Source organism: Crinia signifera, chromosome 12 (assembly GCF_055691185.1).
Source record: "Crinia signifera chromosome 12, ASM5569118v1, whole genome shotgun sequence".
NCBI lineage: Eukaryota > Metazoa > Chordata > Amphibia > Anura > Myobatrachidae > Crinia > Crinia signifera.
This window is the reverse complement of record NC_139228.1, coordinates 4,092,193-4,119,558: the sequence shown is the minus strand read 5'-3', so window position 1 is coordinate 4,119,558 and position 27,366 is coordinate 4,092,193. Positions and strand designations below refer to the sequence as shown.

Here is a 27,366-nt window from a genome sequence, read left to right as displayed (position 1 = left end):
CATGGGACCCGCTAATTCCGACCTCCACCCGGTTCCAACGGCTGCCAGTTCCCCCTACAGCATCACAGAAACTTGAGGTTGATCTCAGTCGAACCCAAATCGCTGGGCCTTCAATCTGATACCTGGTCCATATGGGTTCATTGTTCTAGAGATATTGCAGGTAAAACTATTTTTTTTCTCATTTCTGAAATGTAATTTCATGGCTGTTCATGTTGTTTGAGGGCAGAGTTCTCTGAAACCAAATGGCCCAGTTTCACGGGACCAAAATCATTCGAAGGCTACATGTAAATGGGTCAGTTGGTTCAGAAGATATAGCTGGTTATTTAAAGGGGGGCCAGTGCAGGGACTAGGCTGGTGTAAAAGGGGCCAGTCTGAGAATGTCCCTGCATGATCCTGGGACCATATTCGCTGCATTTTCTGGTGTGAAAGGGGTATTATTTCAAATAGCTGGGACATGCAGTGCTCTGAATACAGCCGGGCAGCCCCCTGCTCTCTGCCCGGCTGTTAATGGCTGTCATTTCTGCCCGGTGGCGACTGTTCCCCAGTTACCGCGAGCAGGTATTCCCCCTTGGCAATGAGCATGTAATCTCACATGGCAATGAGCATGGAACCTCTTGCAATGAGCATGGAACCCCTGGCAATGAACATGTAGGTAAGCAACACTTATGTAGCATAATTTTTAATAGGCATTATGGTGTTTGGCATAATACGTAATGGAGATTATGGTGTGAGGTTTAACATGTAATGAGCATTATGGTGTAAATTTTTAATGTGCGCCTTTGGCGCGCAATGCCCCTATTTATGAAGCATATTGTGCATTATTGCTCAATCTGTTTGGTATAGTGCAGGCATGTCCAAACTATGGCCCTCCAGCTGTGAAACTACAAGTCCCATCATGCATTGCCACAGTTTTGCAATTAGGGAATGCTAAAACTATGTCAAGGCATGCTGGGATGTGTAGTTTTACAACAGCTGGAGGGCCACTGTTTGGACATGCCTGGCATAGTGTGTATTTTGGCTCAATCCATGTGGCAAAATGTGAATTTTGCCTTAATCTGTGTGGCATAACGTGAATTTTGACTCATTCTTTATGCCATAGTGTGAATTTTTGCTCAATCGGTGTGAATTTTGTCTCATTCCATGTGGCATAATGTGTAAGAAGCAAGTACAGTATAAGGAGTTACTATTGTGTTGCATGATTTGTATAAGGGGTATATGGTGTGGTAAACTTAGGTTACCACATAAAAGGTGCTGACATACTGTCTACCAAGTTTCGGTTTTCAGTATTTTTTTTATGACTGGAGTGCTGCCTCACCCCGCAAGTATCTGAGGACATCGGCATCCTGCGGGTGTACCTTTGGAGGGCACCCGCCAATATATCTCCCTGCATTTTTCCTATGTCAGCCCCCTGCCTTTTCCAGGCATATAAAATTAGTTGAAAGTATTTACACAAATAGAGACACACCCATGAGCAGACCACCCAACCAGAACACTGGTCACGCCCCCCACATTATTAGGTGCTGGCCACAATCCCTATTATTGCGCATAATAGGCCCTTGATCATTTTCAGCTCCAGGCCCATTTAGACCTCAATCTGGCTCTGGCCACACCGGGACGTACGAAGGCAGGAACACGGGCCGGGAATGGCAGCTCACACCACGGGTTGTAGGTAAGGGTATTTAAATGTTGTTTGTTGTGCTGACAAGTTGCTTCTGATGAAAATTCCGCTGTGAATTGAAACGTTAAGCTACACTGCTGTGTCTGCGTGTTTCTTATATCCGTGAGTGCCGCCCGCAGAACCATTGCTACATACAAAGATTACCAAGGAGGGCACCCGGAGCTACATCATCTTTACAAAGTCGAGTGCCGAAGATCTGGGACTGTATATATGTGTGTGTGTGTGTGTGTATATATATATATATATATATATCAGGGAAATAAGTGCGCAAACTTTGAAAAAACCTCTAGTGGATATTTCTGTGTTTATCCACACATATAGAAGGGATTTAATTCATATGAAGAGTCCCGTATCCAATTTAAACATACACTCTGGGAATTTAGTATTGTCCCGGCAGCTCTCGTTTCACCTGAATTCCACAGGTGTAAAGACACTAGAAAGAAAGAAGAGAGCGCTCCATGGTGCGATATCTCTATACTTGCGAAAGTGTATGACCTTACTATTATCCTTCAATGGAAAATTTAGTTAGCTCCGAATTATTGCATAGAGCTGAATATGATATATTAGCATTAACTGATGAGGATGTAGATAGAGTACTATTTGACACTAACGAGTTTGGGTCCTTGCCTGCTGATAATACAATTGACTTATATCATAAATTGTTACAGCTGGAAAAGAAGGAAGTGGATCTCATATTACATGGACAGTTCTTGTCAGATTACCATCGAAAAAAACAGATCCCTAGAGGTTTTCGTTTTAAAAAATATTCCGACCATCGGGAGGAATAACCCTACTTTTTGCAGCCGATGGTGTTCGGTCCTCAATAAGTGTTCCTTTGATTTACTTTTATTAGTGATCGAGGAAGTAGGAGCCGAACTTAAGAGGATTAGACTAGAGCTGTCCACGGTGAGATCCACGGCCGTTCAGCAATTACAAACAGATACCACTGAACCCTGGCTGGACAAACTGAAAGATCAGATTGACCGCTACCGCAAGGATCTTATATCATTTAAAAGAACTAAGCTAGAAAAGGTAAAAAGGGATTACCAGGAACACCGTGTCTATGGATGGTTAGTTGGCTCAGATACTACCCCCTATAGAGCCAGACCATTCAGACAGCAACAGAAAACATATAGCTACAATTTTGATAGTGGTACATCTGCATCCTCTTCAGAAGCAGAACATCTAGGACGAACTAAGGAACGTCCTCCTTTGCAGCGAACATTCACAAGATCACAACTTAACACTCCCCCTTTAGGCGAAGGCGGCCCCACCCGAGGACCCCTCATGAGAGTCCTTGTAGTGCCTCGGCACACTATGATTTAAGACACCATTTTTTATGTCCCTGAGGTGTTCAAGAATTCTCACCTTCAGGGGACGTTTAGTCTTTCCGATGTAATTATAGCCACAAGGGCAAGTTAACAAGTAAACAATATAAGGAGTATTACAATTAATATATTGGTTAATTCTATGTGATGTACCATCGGGTGACAAGAAAGAGGAACCTTTTTGAATATAAGGGCAAACTTTGCATCTGCCACATGCATAGCAGCCTTTTAAGGTTAGAAAAGATGATGCAAAGTTAGTATTGCTGGCTGATGTAACTACTTCGAGCTGGCTCTTGGAAGTCCAGGCACTGATGGTCTTAGCTCTTGTGTATACAATCTTGGGGGCCTCACCTAACTGATCCCCCAACACTGGATCACATTGAAGTATATGCCAGTATTTTTTGAGCATGTTGGACGATGGGTACGATTTGTGCCCCCAGCTTGGCAAATCTGTACATGGGGGAATGGGAAAATGATCTGTTTAAGAGGTACTTGGTCATCTAAAATTCATTTTTTTCATCGCTACATAGATGATATTATAATGATTTGGAAGGGTGATAAGGCTGAATTTGAACAGTTCATGTTGGAACTGAATATCAATAATTTCAATCTCAAATTCACTTCGAATTTTCAAAGTGAAGAAATTGAATTCCTTGATCTGGTCCTCAGTGTTAAGAACTTTCCCCAGGTGCCAAAAGTGGAGACTAGAACTTTCTTTAAGAGTGTTGATAGCAATAGCTATCTTGAATATGAAAGCTGCCACTCGAAGCCCTGGAAAAATAATATTCCTTTTTCACAGTTCCTACGCCGGAACTGTACTAACCTAGAAACTTTTGACATACAGGCTGACATCTACACACAGAGGTTCAAAGAGAGGGGTTACCCCCCTAAAGTGGTTGAACTGGCACTTTCAAAGGCCAGATCATCAGTAAGAGAAGAGGTCTTACAATATAAGGTTAAAGATAGGGATGATGAGAGATCTGATTGTCTGTTCATTACTAAATATAATGACAGTGAGAGGCAGATTTCCAACATGCTCAAAAAATACTGGCACATACTTCAATGTGATCCAGTGTTGGGGGATCACTTAGGTGAGGCCCCCAAGATTGTATACACAAGAGCTAAGACCATCAGTGCCTGGACTTCCAAGAGCCAGCTCGAAGTAGTTACATCAGCCAGCAATACTAACTTTGCATCATCTTTTCTAACCTTAAAAGGCTGCTATGCATGTGGCAGATGCAAAGTTTGCCCTTATATTCAAAAAGGTTCCTCTTTCTTGTCACCCGATGGTACATCACATAGAATTAACCAATATATTAATTGTAATACTCCTTATGTTGTTTACTTGTTAACTTGCCCTTGTGGCTATAATTACATCGGAAAGACTAAACGTCCCCTGAAGGTGAGAATTCTTGAACACCTCAGGGACATAAAAAATGGTGTCTTAAATCATAGTGTGCCGAGGCACTACAAGGACTCTCATGGTTGTAATCCTGCCGGTACTAAGATCAAGGCTCTGGAGTTGGTACCTGCCAACAAAAGAGGAGGTGATAGGAATCGAGCGCTCTTAAGGCGCGAGACCTATTGGATCCTCACCATGAATAGCCTCACCCCTTTGGGGCTTAATGAAGGGTACGAGATCACCCCCTTCATTAATCGCTGAAGTACCACCTCATCTTTTATTTGTCGGTTATGACACCCTTATATATGTGCTTGTAGCCTGTATATATGCTCTCTTTTGGCCTAAAAAATCCAAAATGCTCTAAAAATGTTCTATATATATATATTAATTTGTTGTACTTACATTATGTCCTCGTACTCATATCCATTTTTGTCTCATATATATATATATATATATATATATATGCTCTTTAGGTCATATGCGACTGAATCTGTGTTTATCTGGAAAAGCCCTCTATGCATACAAGTCTCCATGGCACTTTGTTTAATATGCTGTTTTATAATGTTTTCTATCTGTAACATATTGTTTGCTCAATCTATTCAAACAAATTGTTCTTATTTTTCTGTATTATGAACTGTATGTCTGTTCAGGTTTTCTGTATGTAACAAACCATGTCGACATATGCCATTTTCATTGTCCAAATCGGTTTACTATGTTACCTTTTGAAAAAAGATTCTTTGTCTTTAAATGTATCTTTAAAGTCGCACATGTTGCTGAAATGTAGATCAATTATGTTGCCGCACCTCAGTTAAACCTGATTGGTCACTGTGCATTTTTAAGTCTTGTGCTGTCTGTCACTAGCCACGCCCTCTGACGAAGTTTGGATACGAAACGCGTTAGGGCGGGGCTAGTGACGACAGCTTTCCCTGCACCCGGCTTCTCCTGCTCCATCCACGCTTGCCCACACGCCGACACGCTGCTTGTCCTGGTGGCTAGCCAGCATTCTGCTCAAGACCCAGCGGCGCCCTGGAAGGTGGTAGGAGTTATTGCCTGGGAGTTTTATACAAAACCTTGTGGTAACCAGCCCACAGCGGTTATCCGCTTGGTACGAGTCTTTATTGATCTGTGTACCTGCACTTGTCTGTGTTTTAAAATAAATACGGTTTTACACTATGAGGCGCACCTCTTCTTGTTTCTAAACAGATTTTCCCTTTCACTCCTGGAGTCCGGAGTGCCTTTTGGAGGTTGCTGCAGTCTCACCACGGACTTAGTGTTTTCTACAATCAGTGGACTGTCTGATTGGTTACAGCTGGTGGTTGGCTATACTAGCGCAGGTTTACCTACACCTTTGTGCAAATATATATATATATATATATGCGCAGAACAGAATCTCCAATTTGCGCTAATAAAAATTAATCGGTCGCTGTAGACACTTAGTTCCCCACTAGTAGGAACTAACACTACACATAAACACCAACAATAGTGTCTTCAGCGCCCTATATTTTGGGATGTCTTAAACAATGATCAATAGGTAAAATTAATAAATGAATATAAAAACAATATACACTCGAAGCTTCTTGTTTCTTGTGGAATTAATTTTCTCTTTATTTTCACAGAGCTTTAAGACAGAACTCAACACGTTTCGTCTCTCTTGGAGACTTCATCAGGGGTTTTTTCTTCTAAATATTAAACGCCCATTTAGGCTCTGAAACAATTGTTGTTCTACTGGTCGAAGGAACGACTGAACTCAGTCATCTACAGTGGTAAATACCTTACTTTTTTATAATAAGACTTGCCCACTTGCTGGCTGGACCTCAGAGAGCACACACACTCAGGAGCAAAACAGGGAAGACTTGCCCACTTGCTGGCTGGACCTCAGAGAGCACACACACTCAGGAGCAAAACAGGGAATATTTTCCAATTCCATTTGTCTCTACCGATATACAACGGGACTTTATACACTCAAAAGGTGGTTGAATGAAATAATGTGTCTATTGGAACTTTAAGACGGCTGTATACCTTACTGAGACGGCTATATACCTTATTGAGTCTCCAATACACAGGTGCGGCAGTACCAAAAGACGTTTTTCGTCTTATTATAAAAAAGTAAGGTATTTACCACTGTAGATGACTGAGTTCAGTCGTTCCTTCGACCAGTAGAACAACAACAATTTTTTCAGAGCCTAAATGGGCGTTTAATGTTTAGAAGAAAAAAACCCTGATGAAGTCTCCAAGAGAGACGAAACGCGTTGGCTTCAGTCTTAAAGATCTGTGAAAATAAAAATAAAATTAATTCCACAAGAAACAAGAAGCTTCGAGTGTATATTGTTTTTATATTCATTTATTAATTTTACCTATTGATCATTGTTAAAGACATCACAAAATATAGGCCGCTGAAGACACTATTGTTGGTGTTTATTTATATATATATATATATATATATATATCCCACTCTGTACAACACAGTGTTGCTTCCCATCACTCTGCTTGTGCTGTTCCAGTGACTCCCTGCACCATAGTAAGTCGCCGCTGTGTCCCAGCATTCCACACTCACCTTCTACTTTTACAGATATCACGTTACTCTTCCTCCACACCCTGTTGCCGGGGGTTCTCACACCACAGGTATAATCCCTGGTATTATCCATAGGATACTCGTTCCACACTGACGGAACGCTGTACGTAGCGGATGCACTGAAGTCCTGCACAATTGCCCCACGGTTGAGGAAAGCGAATTCCAGGTCCATAGTACCTGCGACCAGGTGAAGTCTTGTGTGACAGGTCAGGGTCATCTCATCGCCCTCTATTAATGATGATGACTGATTCATTCTTATTTCCGGAGTATCGTAAATAGCTGGAAGAGAGGATAATAAAAATCCTGGGTACCGCATATAACAGGGACAGGAAGGCATATTGCCCTCTAGCTGTGGTGGAACTGTACATCCCAGCATGCCTGCCGCAGTATTGCTGTCAGAGCAAACTGTGGCAGAGCATCCTGGGAAATGTCTAAAAGTGTGCTATAAATGTGGACCCTTTACAGCCAGCAAATGGTAACATCCCCACTGGGCCTGGACGACAACAAATGATGATTGGCTTAATCCCACAGAGATGGGACCAATGAACACCTAATGGTATTTATCAGTTACAATATATTTACAAGTGCATAGAACTGGCCATGTGCGGCGGCAGCAGCATGCACGTGCAAAGGCTCAATGACATGATGCGATTGTAGTTTGAGTGCCGTTGGGTGGACAGTTTGCAGTTGCTGCAAGATGGACAGTGGCGGCCCCTGTACCTGCCTTTGCAAGCAGGGAGGTACCATAGTAATGTGAATGACTCGTATCATGGGGGAGTGACTGTGCGTGCTGAGCACCCCCCACCCAGCTTGCGGGAGAAAGGAGTCACAGTTTTTTGCTTGAATCAGGCCCAATATTCACAACACGTAGTCAGTGTGAGATGGGGGTGCAGCCCCTGTGTGAGCCCCCCACACACACACACCACCACCACCCTAATTATTGTCTGTGCTCCTGTGTTGGTTATCTGTTTGTTTAATCATTTTATTAAAGACATGTGGTAGAACAATGACAAGATTTTTGAAACTTGAGATGTAAACCGACCACAGTGTTTTGGGTTTGTTTTGCCCAAACCACCCTCATGTGTTTTGGTTGCTACAGTATTATTAACCTAAAACACATTATTTTTCAATCATTTTCAGTACATTTTGGCCACCAATGCAGGCCCCAGGCTGGCTGGCTAGACCAAGGACAGAGCAGCGGCACAAACACAGATATTTCTGTTTAAAAATGTATTGTAAATTACTAATGTCTTAACAAAAAAAAAATACTGTCCATTCTATACTTATGTTGCATATTAAAATAGTGTGCCAAGTTTAACAAACCAAGAACTTCAGTAACAGGGACTGACACTTTTCTTGTTGAAGTGCTTGGTTTGTTTTGCCCCTACACATAAGGATATTAATGCATAGAGGGGACTGCATGTGGAGAATCCCAATTGCGACTGCACATGCACAACCCCAGTTTATATGGACTGCATTGCCTGCAGCCTATAGAGGCCAGATTGTCTTGCGTGATTGGCTGGCACTTTATCACTCCACTTTATCACTCCCACAAAGCATAGTACATCTGCATACCTCCCAACTGACCCAATTACAGTGGGACAAAACCCACTATTTGCAGACTGTCCCGATGTTTCTCCCGGGAGTGTAAGTGTCCCACAGACTGGGTAGGGGGAAAGAGGGAGGGAGCCATGGGGGCCCTTAAAGTGACAAAAAAAAGGGGATAGTGCACTAAACCACACCCTGTTCTCTTTTCTTTATAGGATATCAGTGTCTCACACTCACCTTCTACCTGCAGAGAGAACACGTCGCTCCTCTTCCTCACATTACAGCTGGGCATTATCACCTCGCAGGTATAATTCCCAGAGCACCCCTGCTGCACTGCTGGAATTTTATATGTAGCAGACACATTAAAGTCCTGCACCCTGCGCCGATATCTGTAGAAAGCAAATTGCAGTCCTGTAGTAGCGTTCCCCATGTTACGTGTTGAGTCACAGACCAGGGTCACCTCATCGCCCTCTAATATTAGTGGCCGATTGCTTCTTATTACTGGGGTACCAAACAGAGCTGTAATATAAGATAATACTATTATTACTGGGTACAGTGTAACATATGGGCCACGTACAGCCAGCAGATGCTGCTGTCCTGTTGTGCCCAGATACATAGGTAACCTACACATTATAAAATTATCCAATCATGCAGTCTGTGTGAGATGGGGGTGCAGACACTAGGTGACCCCCATAGCTTACCCACCAGAGTCCACGTACTGTGGCCGCAGTGCTGAGGAAATAAACTATAAAAATTGCCCGCCACGCCTTTTTTACTTATAATGGCCACATCTTTGTTTTAATGTTGTACACATAAAATGTACCTAAAAGGTAATAAACAGGGCACTTTCCTCACTAGACAGAAGAGGAGCCATGTAATTGATACGTTAAAAGATGGATTATTATGTATTTGTAATCCGGAAGTATGCTTTCAGTACCAGACACTCACCTTCTATCTGTACAGGTAACACGTCGCTCCTCTTCCTCACACTGCCGCTGGGGGTCCTCACCTCACAGGTATAATTCCCAGAATGCACCAGCTCTGCGGACGGTACACTGTAAGTAGCGGATGCACTGAAGTCCTGCTCATTCCACCCATCTCTGTAGAAAGCAAACTCCAGCTCTGCTGCCTCTCTGACTGGGTTACGTCTCGTGTCACAGGTGAGGGTCATCTCATCGCCCTCCGTCACCGAGGACTGATTACTTCTTATTTCAGGAGTGCTGAAAAGATCTGAAAGAGGGGAGACTCATCCATACACACACACACGTGTGTATATATGTGTGTATGTATGTGTATATGTATGTATGTGTACTCTGATAGAGTTATGGCCGGCACTCACGGAGACTGGAAAATAATTACTCAGAACAACTTCATGTTGTGGTCAACGTTTCTGAGGCTCTTTATTGCCTCTTTCATATATATATATATTTCAGCTGCAGGCTTAAATGCATTGATCAATTCATGAACCAAATCTCCACTATTTATTATCAGTTAAATTAGTGTGTGCAGAGCCCCTACAATGTCTGTTTAAACAATGTGGTCACAAGCCATAGGGCACCCCAAAACTAGGAAAGGTGAGTGCCGATGTTAAGTGTATATATTGTTTATTAGATTAATTTTTTAATTAGTCTTTTTGTGGTCACATTCTCTCTTGCACCATGTTTTAACTAGGATTCCATAGCTTATGTTAGCCATTTCCCTAGATGATTAGTGACAGGTGTGTTGGTAGCTGCTCACCTATAAAAGCACAGTCTGCTGTGAGCCTCAGACCAGATAGCATGCCTGGTATCAAACATTGATGTGATAGCTACAGTATGTGTATTGTAGCCATTTTCAGCGATAGTGTTAGGACCTGCAGAACAGTGGGGTCCCGTGAAGGGGGCTGCAGGCTTAAATGCATTGCTCAATTCATGAACCAAATCTCCACTATTTATTATCAGTTAATTTAGTGTGTGCAGAGCCCCTACAATGTCTGTTTAAACAATGTGGTCACAAGCCATGCCAATGTTAAGTGTGTATGTATATATATATATATATATATATATATATATATATATATATATATATACTGTGTGTATATATATATATATATATATATATATATATATATATATATATATATATATATATATATATACAGTATATCTCCATCATGGAACCAGTGTGAGGTTTGGGTTAGAAGAGAAGCGGTGACCTGGCGGGAAGAGAGGCGGCAGGCACAAGACTTGCACATATGGTGACGTGATGGATGATGAAGGTGGAGATGGAGGAGTAAAAGGAGATATGATCGGCGTCAATTAGGTGTTTATATTGGATTATAATAGTTTACTGCTAGGCAGTATAGATATAGCTGAGAAGCAGGGGTAACACAAAATGGTGTCTCAATAGCAGGCTCCTACAAGATGGCCGTCAGCCACCAATCCCTGCATTGATGTAATGCCTTGGGTAATAGAATCTGTGTGAAATGACCATTAGGGAAGTCATTAAACCATCTCAGGTGGTGACTTCTGTTTGCAGAGATAAATATATTAACGTTGCCTTGTTTTATGGAACGTGTGTGGTATAATCTGGTTGTATGTGACCGTGATTCCCAGACCCTCCCAGACGTTCTACTGATGCCTGTCGTGCTAATGGGTGGTCCGAGAGGAGCAGAAGCTCCAGAGGCGAAGTCACCATGGATTTCCTGAACCTCCCAAATGATCCAGACATAGTCCATGTATCTCTTCCACGGTGCCAAGTTTGACCTATAGATTTTGATGTGTACATGCCCTCAGCTGTGCCAGTCTGATCAGGAGTAGGTAGGAGGGTGAATGTATTTGGTGGTGGTGGTGGTGGTGGTGTGGGGGGGGGTCACAGACACAGAGTACGAAGGTGTGGAGCAGAGGGTTAGGCACTAAGAGGAGAGGGTTAGGTATGTACGGGTTAGGTTACACACCGCACTCACCCTCTATCTGAATGGAGACCACTCTTGTCTGCTGCACACCGCCGGAGGAATTTCTCACTACGCAGCTATAATTCCCAGAATCCTCCAGCTGAGCTGATGGTACGATGTATGTAGCCGAGGATCCGAACTCCTGCACCCTCCTCCCATCTCTGTAGATGGCAACCTGCACCTGCGGAGTCGCTGGGCCCGGGCTGGGCCTCCTTATACAGCTCAGAGTCACCGGATCACCCTCTGTGACAGATGTCGGACTACTTCTTGTGGCTGGAGCATCAAACGCAGCTGAGAGAGGTGACGGTAAGAAAACAAAGTGTGGTGACACTTACAGCAATGAAGGAAGGAAGGGGGAACTGGAATATGACCGGAGCACAATTTCTAAGGCTCAGAATAATGAATAACAGTCTGTAAGTCCACAATATTTGCTATTCGGCACCATAGTACATGTTAGACATCAGTGAGTAGGATGATTAGTACTTGTAAGAGGGAGAAAAAGTACTCTCTCTTTTTTGGGGGGCACAACTTAATTCGATTTTTTTGGTACTTGTTTCCTAGAAGGGCGTCCACGATTTTGATCTTAGGCATCGCAAGGATGCATCGCATGCGATGCGATTACCGCGATTTTACATAGGGAACAATGTTAAATGGCCCACAGACCCCAAATACCCACCCTGAAGTGTGAAATGGCCCCCCCAATTGTTAACGCAACCCCACGATCAACATGAACCCGAAGCGTGGCGAGCGCAGCGGTACGCGTCCTCCGACCTTTTCATACCGCCACTATCCACGTCGGCGTGGAGTTGAGAATAGAAAGTGTGGCGAGCCACCGAGCCCGAAGCGTGGCGACCAGACGCGGAACACGCTCCCGAAGCGTGGCGAGTGCACACGGATTACTTAACATGTATTCCGCATCCCCTCACGAAGCTCGCTGCGCTCGCCACGCTTCGGGCTGGTATTGCGCGGCCCCTCACTGCGCTCGCCACGCTTCGGGCTCGTATTGCGCGGCCCTTCGCCACGCTTCGGGCTCGCCACACTTTCTATTCTCAGCTCCACGACGACGTGGATAGTGGGGGTAGGAAAAGGTCGGAGGACGCGTACCGCCGCCCCTCGCGGGCTCGCTGCGCTCGCCACGCTTCGGGTTGACGTTGATCGTGGGGTGGCGTTAACAATTGGGGGGGCCATTTCACACTTCAGGGTGGCTATTTGGGGTCTGTGGGCCATTTAACATTGTTCCCTATGTAATATCAGTAATCGCGTCGGTCGCATTGCATGCGATTTTTTTGGCCGCATGCGATGCGACTGACGCGATTTACATTTTACCATGCATTTCTATGTAAAATCGAGGCCATCGCATTGCATGCCATTATAATGGCATGCGATGTACATGCGATGCCCGCGATGGGCGTCCTTCTTGGAAACCGTTTTTTTTTTACTAAAACTTAACTTTTAATATGCATATAGCTAAACACTTATTTACATTTAGCTACACACACACACACATCAACAAACAAACAAACAACACAGGACGGGTAACCTGCACCAATATAATGCTGCTTTCCCACTGCCTACCCGGGTAAAGACCCGTTTTTTTTAAATGGGTCTTTACCCAGGTAAGAGCCACAAAGACCCTTTCCCACTGCAGCTTTTAAACGGTAAATTACCGTTTAAAAGCAGTAAATGTCCCATTCACACTTACCCGTGTAAACCACAAAGCAACACGTTTAAACTCTCTAGTAAACCTTGCCTGTCATTAAAAACATCACATGCACCAATCATGTTCTTAACCTTTATTATTATTTCTAAATACCGTTTAAAACCCTTTCCCATTGCCAAAAAAACGGCTCTTACACAGTAAAAACACTGCTTTTTACCCGGTTAACAAATACCGGTATTTGTTACCCGTGTAAAGCAACCTGGAGCTTTCCCACTGCAGCTCTAGCCGTTTAAAAAGGCAAAAAAAACGGCATTTTACCGTGTAAAGCCTGCAGTGGGAAAGGGGCATTAATGGGTGTGTTTCAAAAATATTCCAGAAATATAAAGCAGAGCAGTCATTTATCAAAAAGAAATGTAAGGAAGAAATCTTCCTTCCCTTCTTGCTGCAATTGTGCGGTTACACCGTAATGTCTTTTTTAAAGCAGCTTGCGAAGATTTTCAAGTAAGTAGTAAAGGCTTATGCAATGCTAATATTAATTATCTTGTAAATTCCAGGCACACGATATTGTGTGGTTTGTTAATCCCCTTACCACAATTTTTGTGTAACAGGACAATGAATTTAGACCAACCTGTGAAAAAAGTTTTTTTTTTGGTGGAAACAGATTAATTAGTTAAAACAGTCCATTTACCCACAAGAATACAGTTGTGTCAGTGCACAGAGATCTTACTGAGGGAGAGACATTCTGTCCCTCACTCTCTGCTTTGATGCAATGTATAAACACTTCTGCAACAAATGTGACTAATCACTGGTTATATTTTGTTGTGTGGTGCAGCCGCTGTAATGGGCATTGATACATGTACTCGGGGTCGGCGCCACCACTAGGCAGCTCTAGGCATTTGCCAAGGCCCCCCGGCCACTGGAGGGCGCCAGTGTGCAGCAGGGACTGGAGCAGAGAGGTAAGTTGCACCGGCGGCCTCCGATTTATCCCCTCACCCTGCACCGCCTGCCAACACCCCCACCCCCCCTGTTCAGTGCCCGGAGGAGGGTGAGCACCGGCAATGCATGTACTATACGTACAGTAGTTATGTTGTGTTTCCGTTGTGTGGTGCAGCCGAGGTAATGGGCAGTGATACATGTACTATACGTAATTGTTATGTTGTGTTTCCGTTGTGTGGTGCAGCCGATTTAACAGTCACTGATACATGTACTATTCGTAGTTGTTACATTGTGTTTCCGTTGTGTGGTGCAGCTGAGGTGTCAGGTCTCGCCGTGGCTGCCGCTACCGCCGGGACCTGCGCCGAGTGACATACTCACCAGGTCGGGCGCAGGCTCTGCTGCTCCCCCCGACGGCTTCCTCCGTCTGGTCCCAGCCTCTTCTCCGGTGGCTGCACGCTGGCGGCTGCTCTCTGGCGGTCCGGTGATTACAGTCACCGACTCCTGGAATGGGCACCGCCATCTTAGTTGTGGTACTTCTGGTTCTGGGGCAGCACTATTTTGTAACCTCTCTTAAGAGGTTGTAACCAACCCAGGGGTATAAAGGGCATTCTAAGCCACTCCCCTGTGCTGATGCTTCTTCCTGGATTCAGTGCTTCCCCAGTGTTCAACTTTAGATGCAGCCTCTCCGTCAGGTTCAGTGCCTCCAGTCTGGTTCTGCCATTCCTCCTGGACTGGTTCCAGTCTTCTTCTCAACCCATTCTCAACCCAGTGTTTTTTGCACAAGTTACCACTCATCCTATACCACCTCCGGGCAAAACTTTTGTTCCACCTGATCTTCGTAAAAGTTCCCGACCCTGATGTCTGAGGTCTCCTGGATTGAGGAGACGTTACTCTCGGCATTCTGGAGTGGACTCTCAGAGAGATTGAAGGATGACCTTGTGACCTGCCCTCAAATCTCAAGGTTTTGATTTCCTTATGCAATAAAATAGATTTGAGGTAAAGAGAAAGGTAGGCTGAAAATGGAGGGGCGAGAGTTCTCGAACTCTTCTTCCATCTTTGCCTCGATCTTCATCTCCCCCTGGTAACGAGGAACCAATGTAAATTAATCGAGCATGGCTTACGCCTCAGGAACTTATTCATTTTAAAGGTGGATGATACTTCTGAGGCAGTCGGCGATTCTCTCGCAGAAATACGAAGATGGTTCCACACATCCTTGTGGGTTTTTTTCTTGGAAATTTCTACCGGCAGAAAAGAATTATGCCATAGGAGATCAAGAACTTTTAGCCATTAAGTTAACACTGGAGGAATGGCGTTACCTTTTGGAAGGAGCCCAATTCCAGATTAAAATCTATACAGACCATAAGAACTTAATATACCTAAGGAATGCCCAGTGTTTGAATCCTCGACTAGCTAGATGGGTCATGTTCTTCACACGTTTAGATTTCAAACTTTCCTTCCGCCCAGATTCCCAAAATACCAAAGCAGATGCCCTCTCCCGCTCCTTTTCTTCTCTGGACAAAGACAAGCATCCTTACCTGGTTCTCGACCTTACCATCTTCATTGCAACAAAAATAATATCTACTCCCAAGAGGAAAACCTACGCATCTCCTAAGAAACTGCTCCATTGAATTCCTCAGAAGAGCATACTGGTGGCCAACAATGAAGAAAGACATCCAAAGTTTCGTATCTTCCTGCCCAGCACAAGCCTTCTTGACAATCATCAGTGGGTAAACTACTTCTCCTGATATCCTCACGTCCTTGGACTATTGTGTCCATGGATTTCCTCACGGACTTGCCCTCATCTAACGGATTCAATACTATTTGGGTTGTTGTTGACTGTTTTTCTAAGATGGCTCAATTTGTTCCGCTTAGAGGTTTACCTACTGCCGCTACTCTTTATATCTCATATACTTCGGTTGCATGGATTACCTTCAGAGATCATTTCTGACTGTGGTGTCCAATTTGTGGCTCATTTTTTAAAGGGATTTGTGTTCGGCCTTTCGGATTAACCTCAAATTCTCTACAGCTTATCATCCCCAAACCAATGGTCAGACCGAGATAGTAAATCAGGATTTAGAAGGTTTTATATGGCTTTATCTCTCATCTTCCCAAGACAATTGGCTTAAACCTCTGTCCTTGGCAGAGTTTGCCCATAATAATTCATATCACTCATCTAGTCAAACCACACTGTTCTTCACGGTCTATGGAGTCATCCCCGGGTTCCTCTCCGGCTCTGATGCAATCCGCAGCCCCTCTCCAACTCTCTGATACACTCTGCAGCCCCTCTCCGACTCCCTGATACACTCCGCAACCCCTCTCCAACTCTCTCATACATGTTCTGTTGTGTTTCCATTGTGTGGTGCAGCCGAGTTAACGGTCACTGATACATGTGCTATACGTAGTTGTAATGTTGTTTTTCCGTTGAGTGATCTGGTTGGGGTGTGTTCTAATGGATATCTAAATAGCAGTGCAAGAATAAAGCTAATGTGTGAGCTACATGCACAGAATAATTCGTCATATCCCACCCAAATCTATCTCTCTCTGCACCTGTTACATCTCCCACCCTGCAGTGCAGCATTGTATTGGCCAGGACTTGTTTTTATGCTTTACTTACTAACCTGAGTCTGTCTCATTAAAAAAACGCAGACACACAAAATAGGTAACGTGGCGCATACGTTCAATATGAGAGACTACATGCATACGATAACACATATACACATGCAGCAATACACACCATATACATACTGTATAAGACCTGTATAGTAATGGATCGTGTCGTACTCACCGACGGTTCCATGACGCAGAGCTGGAAGATAAAGCACAGTTTACGTATTACACTATGACGACAATATGACAATGTCTTTATCGTTCTGCCCCATGTAATCTCTGTAATCCTTGGTGACAATCTCATCACATATCAGTAAACAGAATTCTTTCCCAGAGTAACATTGTGACACTCAAACACTCTGCAACCTCTCTCTGACTCTCTCATACACTCTGAAGCCTCTCTCCGCCTCTGATACACTCTGCAGCCCCTCTCTGACTCTCTCATACACTCTGCAGCCCCTCTCAGCCACTCATACACTCCGCAGCCCCTCTCAGCCACTCATACACTCCGCAGCCCCTCTCAGCCACTCATACACTCCGCAGCCCCTCTCTGACTCTCTCATACACTCTGCAGCCCCTCTCCGACTCTGATACACTCCAAAGCTCCTCTCAGCCTCTGATACACTTCGCAGCCCCTCTCAGCCTCTGATACACTTCGCAGCCCCTCTCAGCCTCTGATACACTCCGCAGTCACTCTCAGCCACTCATACACTCCGCAGCCCCTCTCCAACTCTGGCACACTTCCCAGCCCCTCTCCAACTCTCTGATACTCTCCGCATCCCCTCTCAGCCTCATACTCTCCGCATCCCCTCTCAGCCTCTGATACACTCCACAGCCCCTTTCTGCCTCTGATACACTCCGCAGCCCCTCTCAGCCTCTGATACACTCCGCAGCCCCTCTCAGCCTCTGATACACTCCGCAGCCCCTCTCAGCCTCTGATACACTCGGCAGCCCCTCTCAGGCTTTGATACAATACGCAGCTCCTCTCAGTCTCTCCGATACACTCCGCAGCCCCTCTCAGCCTCTGATACACTCCGCAGCCCCTCTCAGCCTCTGATACACTCCGCAGCCCCCCTCAGCCTCTGATACACTCCGCAGCCCCCCTCAGCCTCTGATACACTCCGCAGCCAACCTCAGCCTCTGATACACTCCGCAGCCCCCCTAAGCCTCTGATACACTCCGCAGCCCCTCTCAGCCTCTGATACACTCCGCAGCCCCCCTCAGCCTCTGATACACTCCGCAGCCCCCCTCAGCCTCTGATACACTCCGCAGCCCCCCTCAGCCTCTGATACACTCCACAGCCCCCCTAAGCCTCTGATACACTCCGCAGCCAACCTCAGCCTCTGATACACTCCGCAGACCCTCTCAGCCTCTGATACACTCCGCAGACCCTCTCCAACTCTCTGATACACTCCGCAGCCCCTCTCAGCCTCTGATACACTCCGCAGCCCCCCTCAGCCTCTGATACACTCCGCAGACCCTCTCAGCCTCTGATACACTCCGCAGACCCTCTACAACTCTCTGATACACTCCGCAGCCCCTCTCAGCCTCTGATACACTCCGCAGCCCCTCTCAGCCTCTGATACACTCCGCAGCCCCTCTCAGCCTCTGATACACTCTGCAGGCCCTCTCAGCCTCTGATACACTCCGCGGCCCCTCTCAGCCTCTGATACACTCCGCGGCCCCTCTCAGCCTCTGATACACTCTGCGGCCCCTCTCAGCCTCTGATACACTCCGCGGCCCCTCTCCAACTCTCTGATACACTCCGCGGCCCCTCTCCAACTCTCTGATACACTCCGCGGCCCCTCTCCAACTCTCTGATACACTCTGCGGCCCCTCTCAGCCTCTGATACACTCTGCTGCCCCTCTCAGCCTCTGATACACTCCGCAGCCCCTCTCAGCCTCTGATACACTCCGCAGCCCCTCTCCAACTCTCTGATACACTCTGCGGCCCCTCTCAGCCTCTAAAACAATCCGCGGCCCCTCTCAGCCTCTGATACACTCCGCGGCCCCTCTCAGCCTCTGATACACTCTGCGGCCCCCCTCGGCCTCTGATACACTCTGCAGACCCTCTCAGCCTCTGATACACTCCGCAGCCCCTCTCAGCCTCTGATACACTCCGCAGCCCCTCTCAGCCTCTGATACACTCCGCAGCCCCTCTCAGCCTCTGATACACTCCGCAGACCCTCTCAGCCTCTGATACACTCCGCAGCCCCTCTCCAACTCTCTGATACACTCCGCAGCCCCTCTCCAACTCTCTGATACACTCCGCAGCCCCTCTCCAACTCTCTGATACACTCCGCAGCCCCTCTCCAACTCTCTGATACACTCCGCAGCCCCTCTCAGCCTCTGATACACTCCGCAGCCCCTCTCAGCCTCTGATACACTCCGCAGCCCCTCTCAGCCTCTGATACACTCCGCAGACCCTCTCAGCCACTCATACACTCTGCAGACCCTCTCCGACTCTGGCACACTTCCCAGCCCCTCTCCAACTCTCTGATACACTCCGCAGCCCCTCTCAGCCTCTGATACACTCCGCAGCCCCTCTCAGCCTCTGAAAAACTCCGCAGCCCCTCTCAGCCTCTGATACACTCCGCAGCCCCTCTCAGCCTCTGATACACTCCGCAGCCCCTCTCAGCCTCTAATACACTCAGCAGCCCCTATTAGCCTCTGATACACTCCGCAGCCATTCTCCAACTCTCTGATACACACTGCAGCTCCTCTCTGACTCCCTAATACACTCCGCAGCCCCTCTCAACTCTGGTACACTCCGCAGACCCTCTCCAACTCTCTGATACACACTGCAGCTCCTCTCAGCCTCTGATACACTCCGCATCCCCTCTCAGCCTCTGATACACTCCGCAGCCCCTCTCCGCCTCTGATACACTCCGCAGCCCCTCTCCGCCTCTGATACACTCCGCAGCCCCTCTCAGCCTCTGATACACTCCGCAGCCCCTCTCAGCCTCTGATACACTCCGCAGCCCCTCTCAGCCTCTGATACACTCCGCAGCCCCTCTCAGCCTCTGATACACTCCGCAGCCCCTCTCAGCCTCTGATACACTCCGCAGCCCCTCTCAGCCTCTGATACACTCCGCAGCCCCTCTCAGCCTCTGATACACTCCGCAGCCCCTCTCAGCCTCTGATACACTCCGCAGCCCCTCTCAGCCTCTGATACACTCCGCAGACCCTCTCAGCCTCTGATTCACTCCGCAGACCCTCTCAGCCTCTGATACACTCTGCAGCCCCTCTCCAACTCTCTGATACACACTGCAGCTCCTCTAAGCCTCTAATACACTGCAACATTTTTCTGATTCTCTGATACACTCTGCAGCCCCTCTCCAACTCTGATACACACTGCAGCTCCTCTCCGCCTCAAATACACTGCAACATTTTTCCGACTCTCTGATACACTCTGCAGCCCCTCTCCAACTCTCTGATACACACTGCAGCTTCTCTCAGCCTCTAATACACTCCGCAGACCCTCTCAGCCTCTGATACACTCCGCAGCCCCTCTCCAACTCTCTGATACACTCCGCAGCCCCTCTCCAACTCTCTGATACACTCCGCAGCCCCTCTCCAACTCTCTGATACACTCCGCAGCCCCTCTCCAACTCTCTGATACACTCCGCAGCCCCTCTCAGCCTCTGATACACTCCGCAGCCCCTCTCAGCCTCTGATACACTCCGCAGCCCCTCTCAGCCTCTGATACACTCCGCAGCCCCTCTCAGCCTCTGATACACTCCGCAGACCCTCTCAGCCACTCATACACTCTGCAGCCCCTCTCCGACTCTGGCACACTTCCCAGCCCCTCTCCAACTCTCTGATACACTCCGCAGCCCCTCTCAGCCTCTGATACACTCCGCAGCCCCTCTCAGCCTCTGATAAACTCCGCAGCCCCTCTCAGCCTCTGATAAACTCCGCAGCCCCTCTCAGCCTCTGATACACTCCGCAGCCCCTCTCAGCCTCTGATACACTCCGCAGCCCCTCTCAGCCTCTAATACACTCAGCAGCCCCTATTAGCCTCTGATACACTCCGCAGCCATTCTCCAACTCTCTGATACACACTGCAGCTCCTCTCTGACTCCCTAATACACTCCGCAGCCCCTCTCAACTCTGGTACACTCCGCAGACCCTCTCCAACTCTCTGATACACACTGCAGCTCCTCTCAGCCTCTGATACACTCCGCATCCCCTCTCAGCCTCTGATACACTCCGCAGCCCCTCTCCGCCTCTGATACACTCCGCAGCCCCTCTCCGCCTCTGATACACTCCGCAGCCCCTCTCCGCCTCTGATACACTCCGCAGCCCCTCTCAGCCTCTGATACACTCCGCAGCCCCTCTCAGCCTCTGATACACTCCGCAGCCCCTCTCAGCCTCTGATACACTCCGCAGCCCCCCTCAGCCTCTGATACACTCCGCAGCCCCCCTCAGCCTCTGATACACTCCGCAGCCAACCTCAGCCTCTGATACACTCCGCAGCCCCCCTAAGCCTCTGATACACTCCGCAGCCCCTCTCAGCCTCTGATACACTCCGCAGCCCCCCTCAGCCTCTGATACACTCCGCAGCCCCCCTCAGCCTCTGATACACTCCGCAGCCCCCCTCAGCCTCTGATACACTCCACAGCCCCCCTAAGCCTCTGATACACTCCGCAGCCAACCTCAGCCTCTGATACACTCCGCAGACCCTCTCAGCCTCTGATACACTCCGCAGACCCTCTCCAACTCTCTAATACACTACGCAGCCCCTCTCAGCCTCTGATACACTCCGCAGCCCCCCTCAGCCTCTGATACACTCCGCAGCCCCCCTCAGCCTCTGATACACTCCACAGCCCCCCTAAGCCTCTGATACACTCCGCAGCCAACCTCAGCCTCTGATACACTCCGCAGACCCTCTCAGCCTCTGATACACTCCGCAGACCCTCTCCAACTCTCTGATACACTCCGCAGCCCCTCTCAGCCTCTGATACACTCCGCAGCCCCCCTAAGCCTCTGATACACTCCGCAGCCAACCTCAGCCTCTGATACACTCCGCAGACCCTCTCAGCCTCTGATACACTCCGCAGACCCTCTCCAACTCTCTGATACACTCCGCAGCCCCTCTCAGCCTCTGATACACTCCGCAGCCCCTCTCAGCCTCTGATTCACTCAGCAGCCCCTATTAGCCTCTGATACACTCCGCAGCCCCTCTCCAACTCTCTGATACACACTGCAGCTCCTCTAAGCCTCTAATACACTGCAACATTTTTCTGACTCTCTGATACACTCTGCAGCCCCTCTCCAACTCTGATACACACTGCAGCTCCTCTCCGCCTCTAATACACTGCAACATTTTTCCGACTCTCTGATACACTCTGCAGCCCCTCTCCAACTCTGATACACACTGCAGCTCCTCTCCGCCTCTAATACACTGCAACATTTTTCCGACTCTCTGATACACTCTGCAGCCCCTCTCCAACTCTGATACACACTGCAGCTCCTCTCCGCCTCTAATACACTGCAACATTTTTCCGACTCTCTGATACACTCTGCAGCCCCTCTCCAACTCTCTGATACACACTGCAGCTTCTCTCAGCCTCTAATACACTCTGCAACATTTCTCCGACTCTGATACAATCCGCAGCTCCTCTCAGTCTCTCCGATACACTCTGCAGCCCCTCTCAGCCTCTGATACACTCTGCAGACCCTCTCAGCCTCTGATACACTCCGCAGACCCTCTCAGCCTCTGATACACTCCGCAGACCCTCTCAGCCTCTGATACACTCCGCAGCCCCTCTCAGCCTCTGATACACTCCGCAGCCCCTCTCAGCCTCTGATACACTCCGCAGCCCCTCTCAGCCTCTGATACACTCCGCAGCCCCTCTCAGCCTCTGATACACTCCGCAGACCCTCTCAGCCTCTGATTCACTCCGCAGACCCTCTCAGCCTCTGATACACTCTGCAGCCCCTCTCCAACTCTCTGATACACACTGCAGCTCCTCTAAGCCTCTAATACACTGCAACATTTTTCTGATTCTCTGATACACTCTGCAGCCCCTCTCCAACTCTGATACACACTGCAGCTCCTCTCCGCCTCAAATACACTGCAACATTTTTCCGACTCTCTGATACACTCTGCAGCCCCTCTCCAACTCTCTGATACACACTGCAGCTTCTCTCAGCCTCTAATACACTCCGCAGACCCTCTCAGCCTCTGATACACTCCGCAGCCCCTCTCCAACTCTCTGATACACTCCGCAGCCCCTCTCCAACTCTCTGATACACTCCGCAGCCCCTCTCCAACTCTCTGATACACTCCGCAGCCCCTCTCCAACTCTCTGATACACTCCGCAGCCCCTCTCAGCCTCTGATACACTCCGCAGCCCCTCTCAGCCTCTGATACACTCCGCAGCCCCTCTCAGCCTCTGATACACTCCGCAGCCCCTCTCAGCCTCTGATACACTCCGCAGACCCTCTCAGCCACTCATACACTCTGCAGCCCCTCTCCGACTCTGGCACACTTCCCAGCCCCTCTCCAACTCTCTGATACACTCCGCAGCCCCTCTCAGCCTCTGATACACTCCGCAGCCCCTCTCAGCCTCTGATAAACTCCGCAGCCCCTCTCAGCCTCTGATAAACTCCGCAGCCCCTCTCAGCCTCTGATACACTCCGCAGCCCCTCTCAGCCTCTGATACACTCCGCAGCCCCTCTCAGCCTCTAATACACTCAGCAGCCCCTATTAGCCTCTGATACACTCCGCAGCCATTCTCCAACTCTCTGATACACACTGCAGCTCCTCTCTGACTCCCTAATACACTCCGCAGCCCCTCTCAACTCTGGTACACTCCGCAGACCCTCTCCAACTCTCTGATACACACTGCAGCTCCTCTCAGCCTCTGATACACTCCGCATCCCCTCTCAGCCTCTGATACACTCCGCAGCCCCTCTCCGCCTCTGATACACTCCGCAGCCCCTCTCCGCCTCTGATACACTCCGCAGCCCCTCTCCGCCTCTGATACACTCCGCAGCCCCTCTCAGCCTCTGATACACTCCGCAGCCCCTCTCAGCCTCTGATACACTCCGCAGCCCCTCTCAGCCTCTGATACACTCCGCAGCCCCCCTCAGCCTCTGATACACTCCGCAGCCCCCCTCAGCCTCTGATACACTCCGCAGCCAACCTCAGCCTCTGATACACTCCGCAGCCCCCCTAAGCCTCTGATACACTCCGCAGCCCCTCTCAGCCTCTGATACACTCCGCAGCCCCCCTCAGCCTCTGATACACTCCGCAGCCCCCCTCAGCCTCTGATACACTCCGCAGCCCCCCTCAGCCTCTGATACACTCCACAGCCCCCCTAAGCCTCTGATACACTCCGCAGCCAACCTCAGCCTCTGATACACTCCGCAGACCCTCTCAGCCTCTGATACACTCCGCAGACCCTCTCCAACTCTCTGATACACTCCGCAGCCCCTCTCAGCCTCTGATACACTCCGCAGCCCCCCTCAGCCTCTGATACACTCCGCAGCCCCCCTCAGCCTCTGATACACTCCACAGCCCCCCTAAGCCTCTGATACACTCCGCAGCCAACCTCAGCCTCTGATACACTCCGCAGACCCTCTCAGCCTCTGATACACTCCGCAGACCCTCTCCAACTCTCTGATACACTCCGCAGCCCCTCTCAGCCTCTGATACACTCCGCAGCCCCCCTAAGCCTCTGATACACTCCGCAGCCAACCTCAGCCTCTGATACACTCCGCAGACCCTCTCAGCCTCTGATACACTCCGCAGACCCTCTCCAACTCTCTGATACACTCCGCAGCCCCTCTCAGCCTCTGATACACTCCGCAGCCCCTCTCAGCCTCTGATTCACTCAGCAGCCCCTATTAGCCTCTGATACACTCCGCAGCCCCTCTCCAACTCTCTGATACACACTGCAGCTCCTCTAAGCCTCTAATACACTGCAACATTTTTCTGACTCTCTGATACACTCTGCAGCCCCTCTCCAACTCTGATACACACTGCAGCTCCTCTCCGCCTCTAATACACTGCAACATTTTTCCGACTCTCTGATACACTCTGCAGCCCCTCTCCAACTCTGATACACACTGCAGCTCCTCTCCGCCTCTAATACACTGCAACATTTTTCCGACTCTCTGATACACTCTGCAGCCCCTCTCCAACTCTGATACACACTGCAGCTCCTCTCCGCCTCTAATACACTGCAACATTTTTCCGACTCTCTGATACACTCTGCAGCCCCTCTCCAACTCTCTGATACACACTGCAGCTTCTCTCAGCCTCTAATACACTCTGCAACATTTCTCCGACTCTGATACAATCCGCAGCTCCTCTCAGTCTCTCCGATACACTCTGCAGCCCCTCTCAGCCTCTGATACACTCTGCAGACCCTCTCAGCCTCTGATACACTCCGCAGACCCTCTCAGCCTCTGATACACTCCGCAGACCCTCTCAGCCTCTGATACACTCCGCAGACCCTCTCAGCCTCTGATACACTCCGCAGACCCTCTCAGCCTCTGAATCACTCCGCAGCCCCTCTCAGCCTCTGATACACTCCGCAGCCCCTCTCAGCCTCTGATTCACTCCGCAGACCCTCTCAGCCTCTGATACACTCCGCAGACCCTCTCAGCCTCTGATACACTCCGCAGACCCTCTCAGCCTCTGATTCACTCCGCAGACCCTCTCAGCCTCTGATTCACTCCGCAGACCCTCTCAGCCTCTGATACACTCCGCAGACCCTCTCAGCCTCTGATACACTCTGCAGCCCCTCTCCAACTCTCTGATACACACTGCAGCTCCTCTAAGCCTCTAATACACTGCAACATTTTTCTGACTCTCTGATACACTCTGCAGCCCCTCTCCAACTCTCTGATACACACTGCAGCTTCTCTCAGCCTCTAATACACTCTGCAACATTTCTCCGACTCTCTGATACAATCCGCAGCTCCTCTCAGTCTCTCCGATACACTCCGCAGCCCCTCTCAGCCTCTGATACACTCTGCAGCCCCTCTCAGCCTCTGATACACTCCGCGGCCCCTCTCCAACTCTGATACACTCCGCAGCTCGTCTCTGATACACTCCGCGGCCCCTCTCCAACTCTCTGATACACTCTGCGGCCCTTCTCAGTCTCTGATACACTCCGCAGCCCCTCTCAGTCTCTGATACACTCCGCGGCCCCTCTGTCTCTGATACACTCCGCTGCCCCTCTCCAACTCTCTGATACACTCCGCGGCCCCTCTCAGTCTCTGATACACTCCGCGCCCCTCTCAGTCTCTGATACACTCCGCGGCCCCTCTCAGTCTCTGATACACTCCGCGGCCCCTCTCCAACTCTCTGATACACTCCGCGGCCCCTCTCAGTCTCTGATACACTCCGCGGCCCCTCTCAGTCTCTGATACACTCCGCGGCCCCTCTCAGTCTCTGATACACTCCGCGGCCCCTCTCAGTCTCTGATACACTCCGCGGCCCCTCTCAGTCTCTGATACACTCCGCGGCCCCTCTCCAACTCTCTGATACACTCCGCGGCCCCTCTCAGTCTCTGATACACTCCGCGGCCCCTCTCAGTCTCTGATACACTCCGCGGCCCCTCTCAGTCTCTGATACACTCCGCGGCCCCTCTCCAACTCTCTGATACACTCCGCAGCCCCTCTCAGGCTTTGATACAGTATCCTTATTGTAGTGTCCATTTGTGTGCCTACAAAACACTGCCATCTGTTTGAAGCTACAGAACTACATCTCTTTCTCTCTCACACATGCACAAACACAATAATACGGTAGTAGACAAACTTTCGAAGCATTTGCTTTGAGCAGACTTATTAGTTATTCAATATTTAGTAAAAAGGGGTTAAACGTCTACCCCACGTACTTATTCCTTTGAGACCCCGTGTGATCGGTGTATCCTGAGGTCTACATTCACATACTGTACTGTATATTCCTCTAATCACAGACAACAGATACAGCGCCTGATTCAGCATGGATCTCAAAAGCCAAAACATTCTCTAATAACCATGCTGCACTGCGGGTGGGGCAGATGTAACAGGTGCAGAGCGAGTTAGATATGGGTGTAGGGTGTTCAAACTGACATTGGAGGTAAAAGTAAAGCAGCCAGTATTTACCCTGCATAGAAACAATATAACCCACTCAAATCTAACTCTCTGCACTTGTAACATCTGCCCCACCTGCAGTGCAGCATGGTTTTGTTCATTTGATAAAGATTTAGTATTAGCAACCAGGTGTGATTCAGGCCCATGGTGCGCCCCATCAGCTATGTATTGTACTCACCCGCTGACATCAGGAGCAGCAGCAGTGACATGGTACAGCTGGCACACTGAGTATCTGATCATACAGCGCCGGCTCGGCCTCTTATCTGCTTCCGCTGAATGTCACAACGGAATAAACACAAGATGATGAGCAATTATCTAGCACGGAATAGAAAGTCCCTGTGGTTGGACGTAGATGTTATCCAATCGGGTGTCACGCTATATCCTCAGGAGGTCACCTGACGCAGTGAGTGGGCGCATATATCTGTATCGAATCGCTTTAGTGCTGTCAGGAATATACAGTATATGGCCAGAAATCCATGACACCAGCAGAGACTGTAACGACACTGCACACACACACACACACACACACACACACACACACACATATATATATATATATATATATATATATATATACACATATACAGTGTGGGGGACGGCGGTACTCG

At 48.8% G+C, this 27,366-nt stretch overlaps 1 protein-coding gene across 1 annotated transcript in view; it reads right to left on the bottom strand.

Moving 5' to 3' along the window:
- Positions 1 to 27,033, bottom strand: part of FCRLA (Fc receptor like A) — a 72,842-nt gene extending 45,809 nt beyond the window's left edge. Inside the window, exons 1-6 of the mRNA XM_083166377.1 lie at positions 26,937 to 27,033; positions 16,842 to 16,862; positions 11,473 to 11,751; positions 9,477 to 9,758; positions 8,766 to 9,047; positions 6,963 to 7,259 (exon numbers count right to left, since the gene is read on the bottom strand). Coding sequence (XP_083022503.1) covers positions 6,963 to 7,259; positions 8,766 to 9,047; positions 9,477 to 9,758; positions 11,473 to 11,751; positions 16,842 to 16,862; positions 26,937 to 26,967 — 1,192 coding nt within the window. The 5' untranslated portion in view covers positions 26,968 to 27,033. The remainder of the gene's footprint in view (positions 1 to 6,962; positions 7,260 to 8,765; positions 9,048 to 9,476; positions 9,759 to 11,472; positions 11,752 to 16,841; positions 16,863 to 26,936) is intronic.
- Between the last annotated feature and the right edge of the window lie 333 nt (positions 27,034 to 27,366).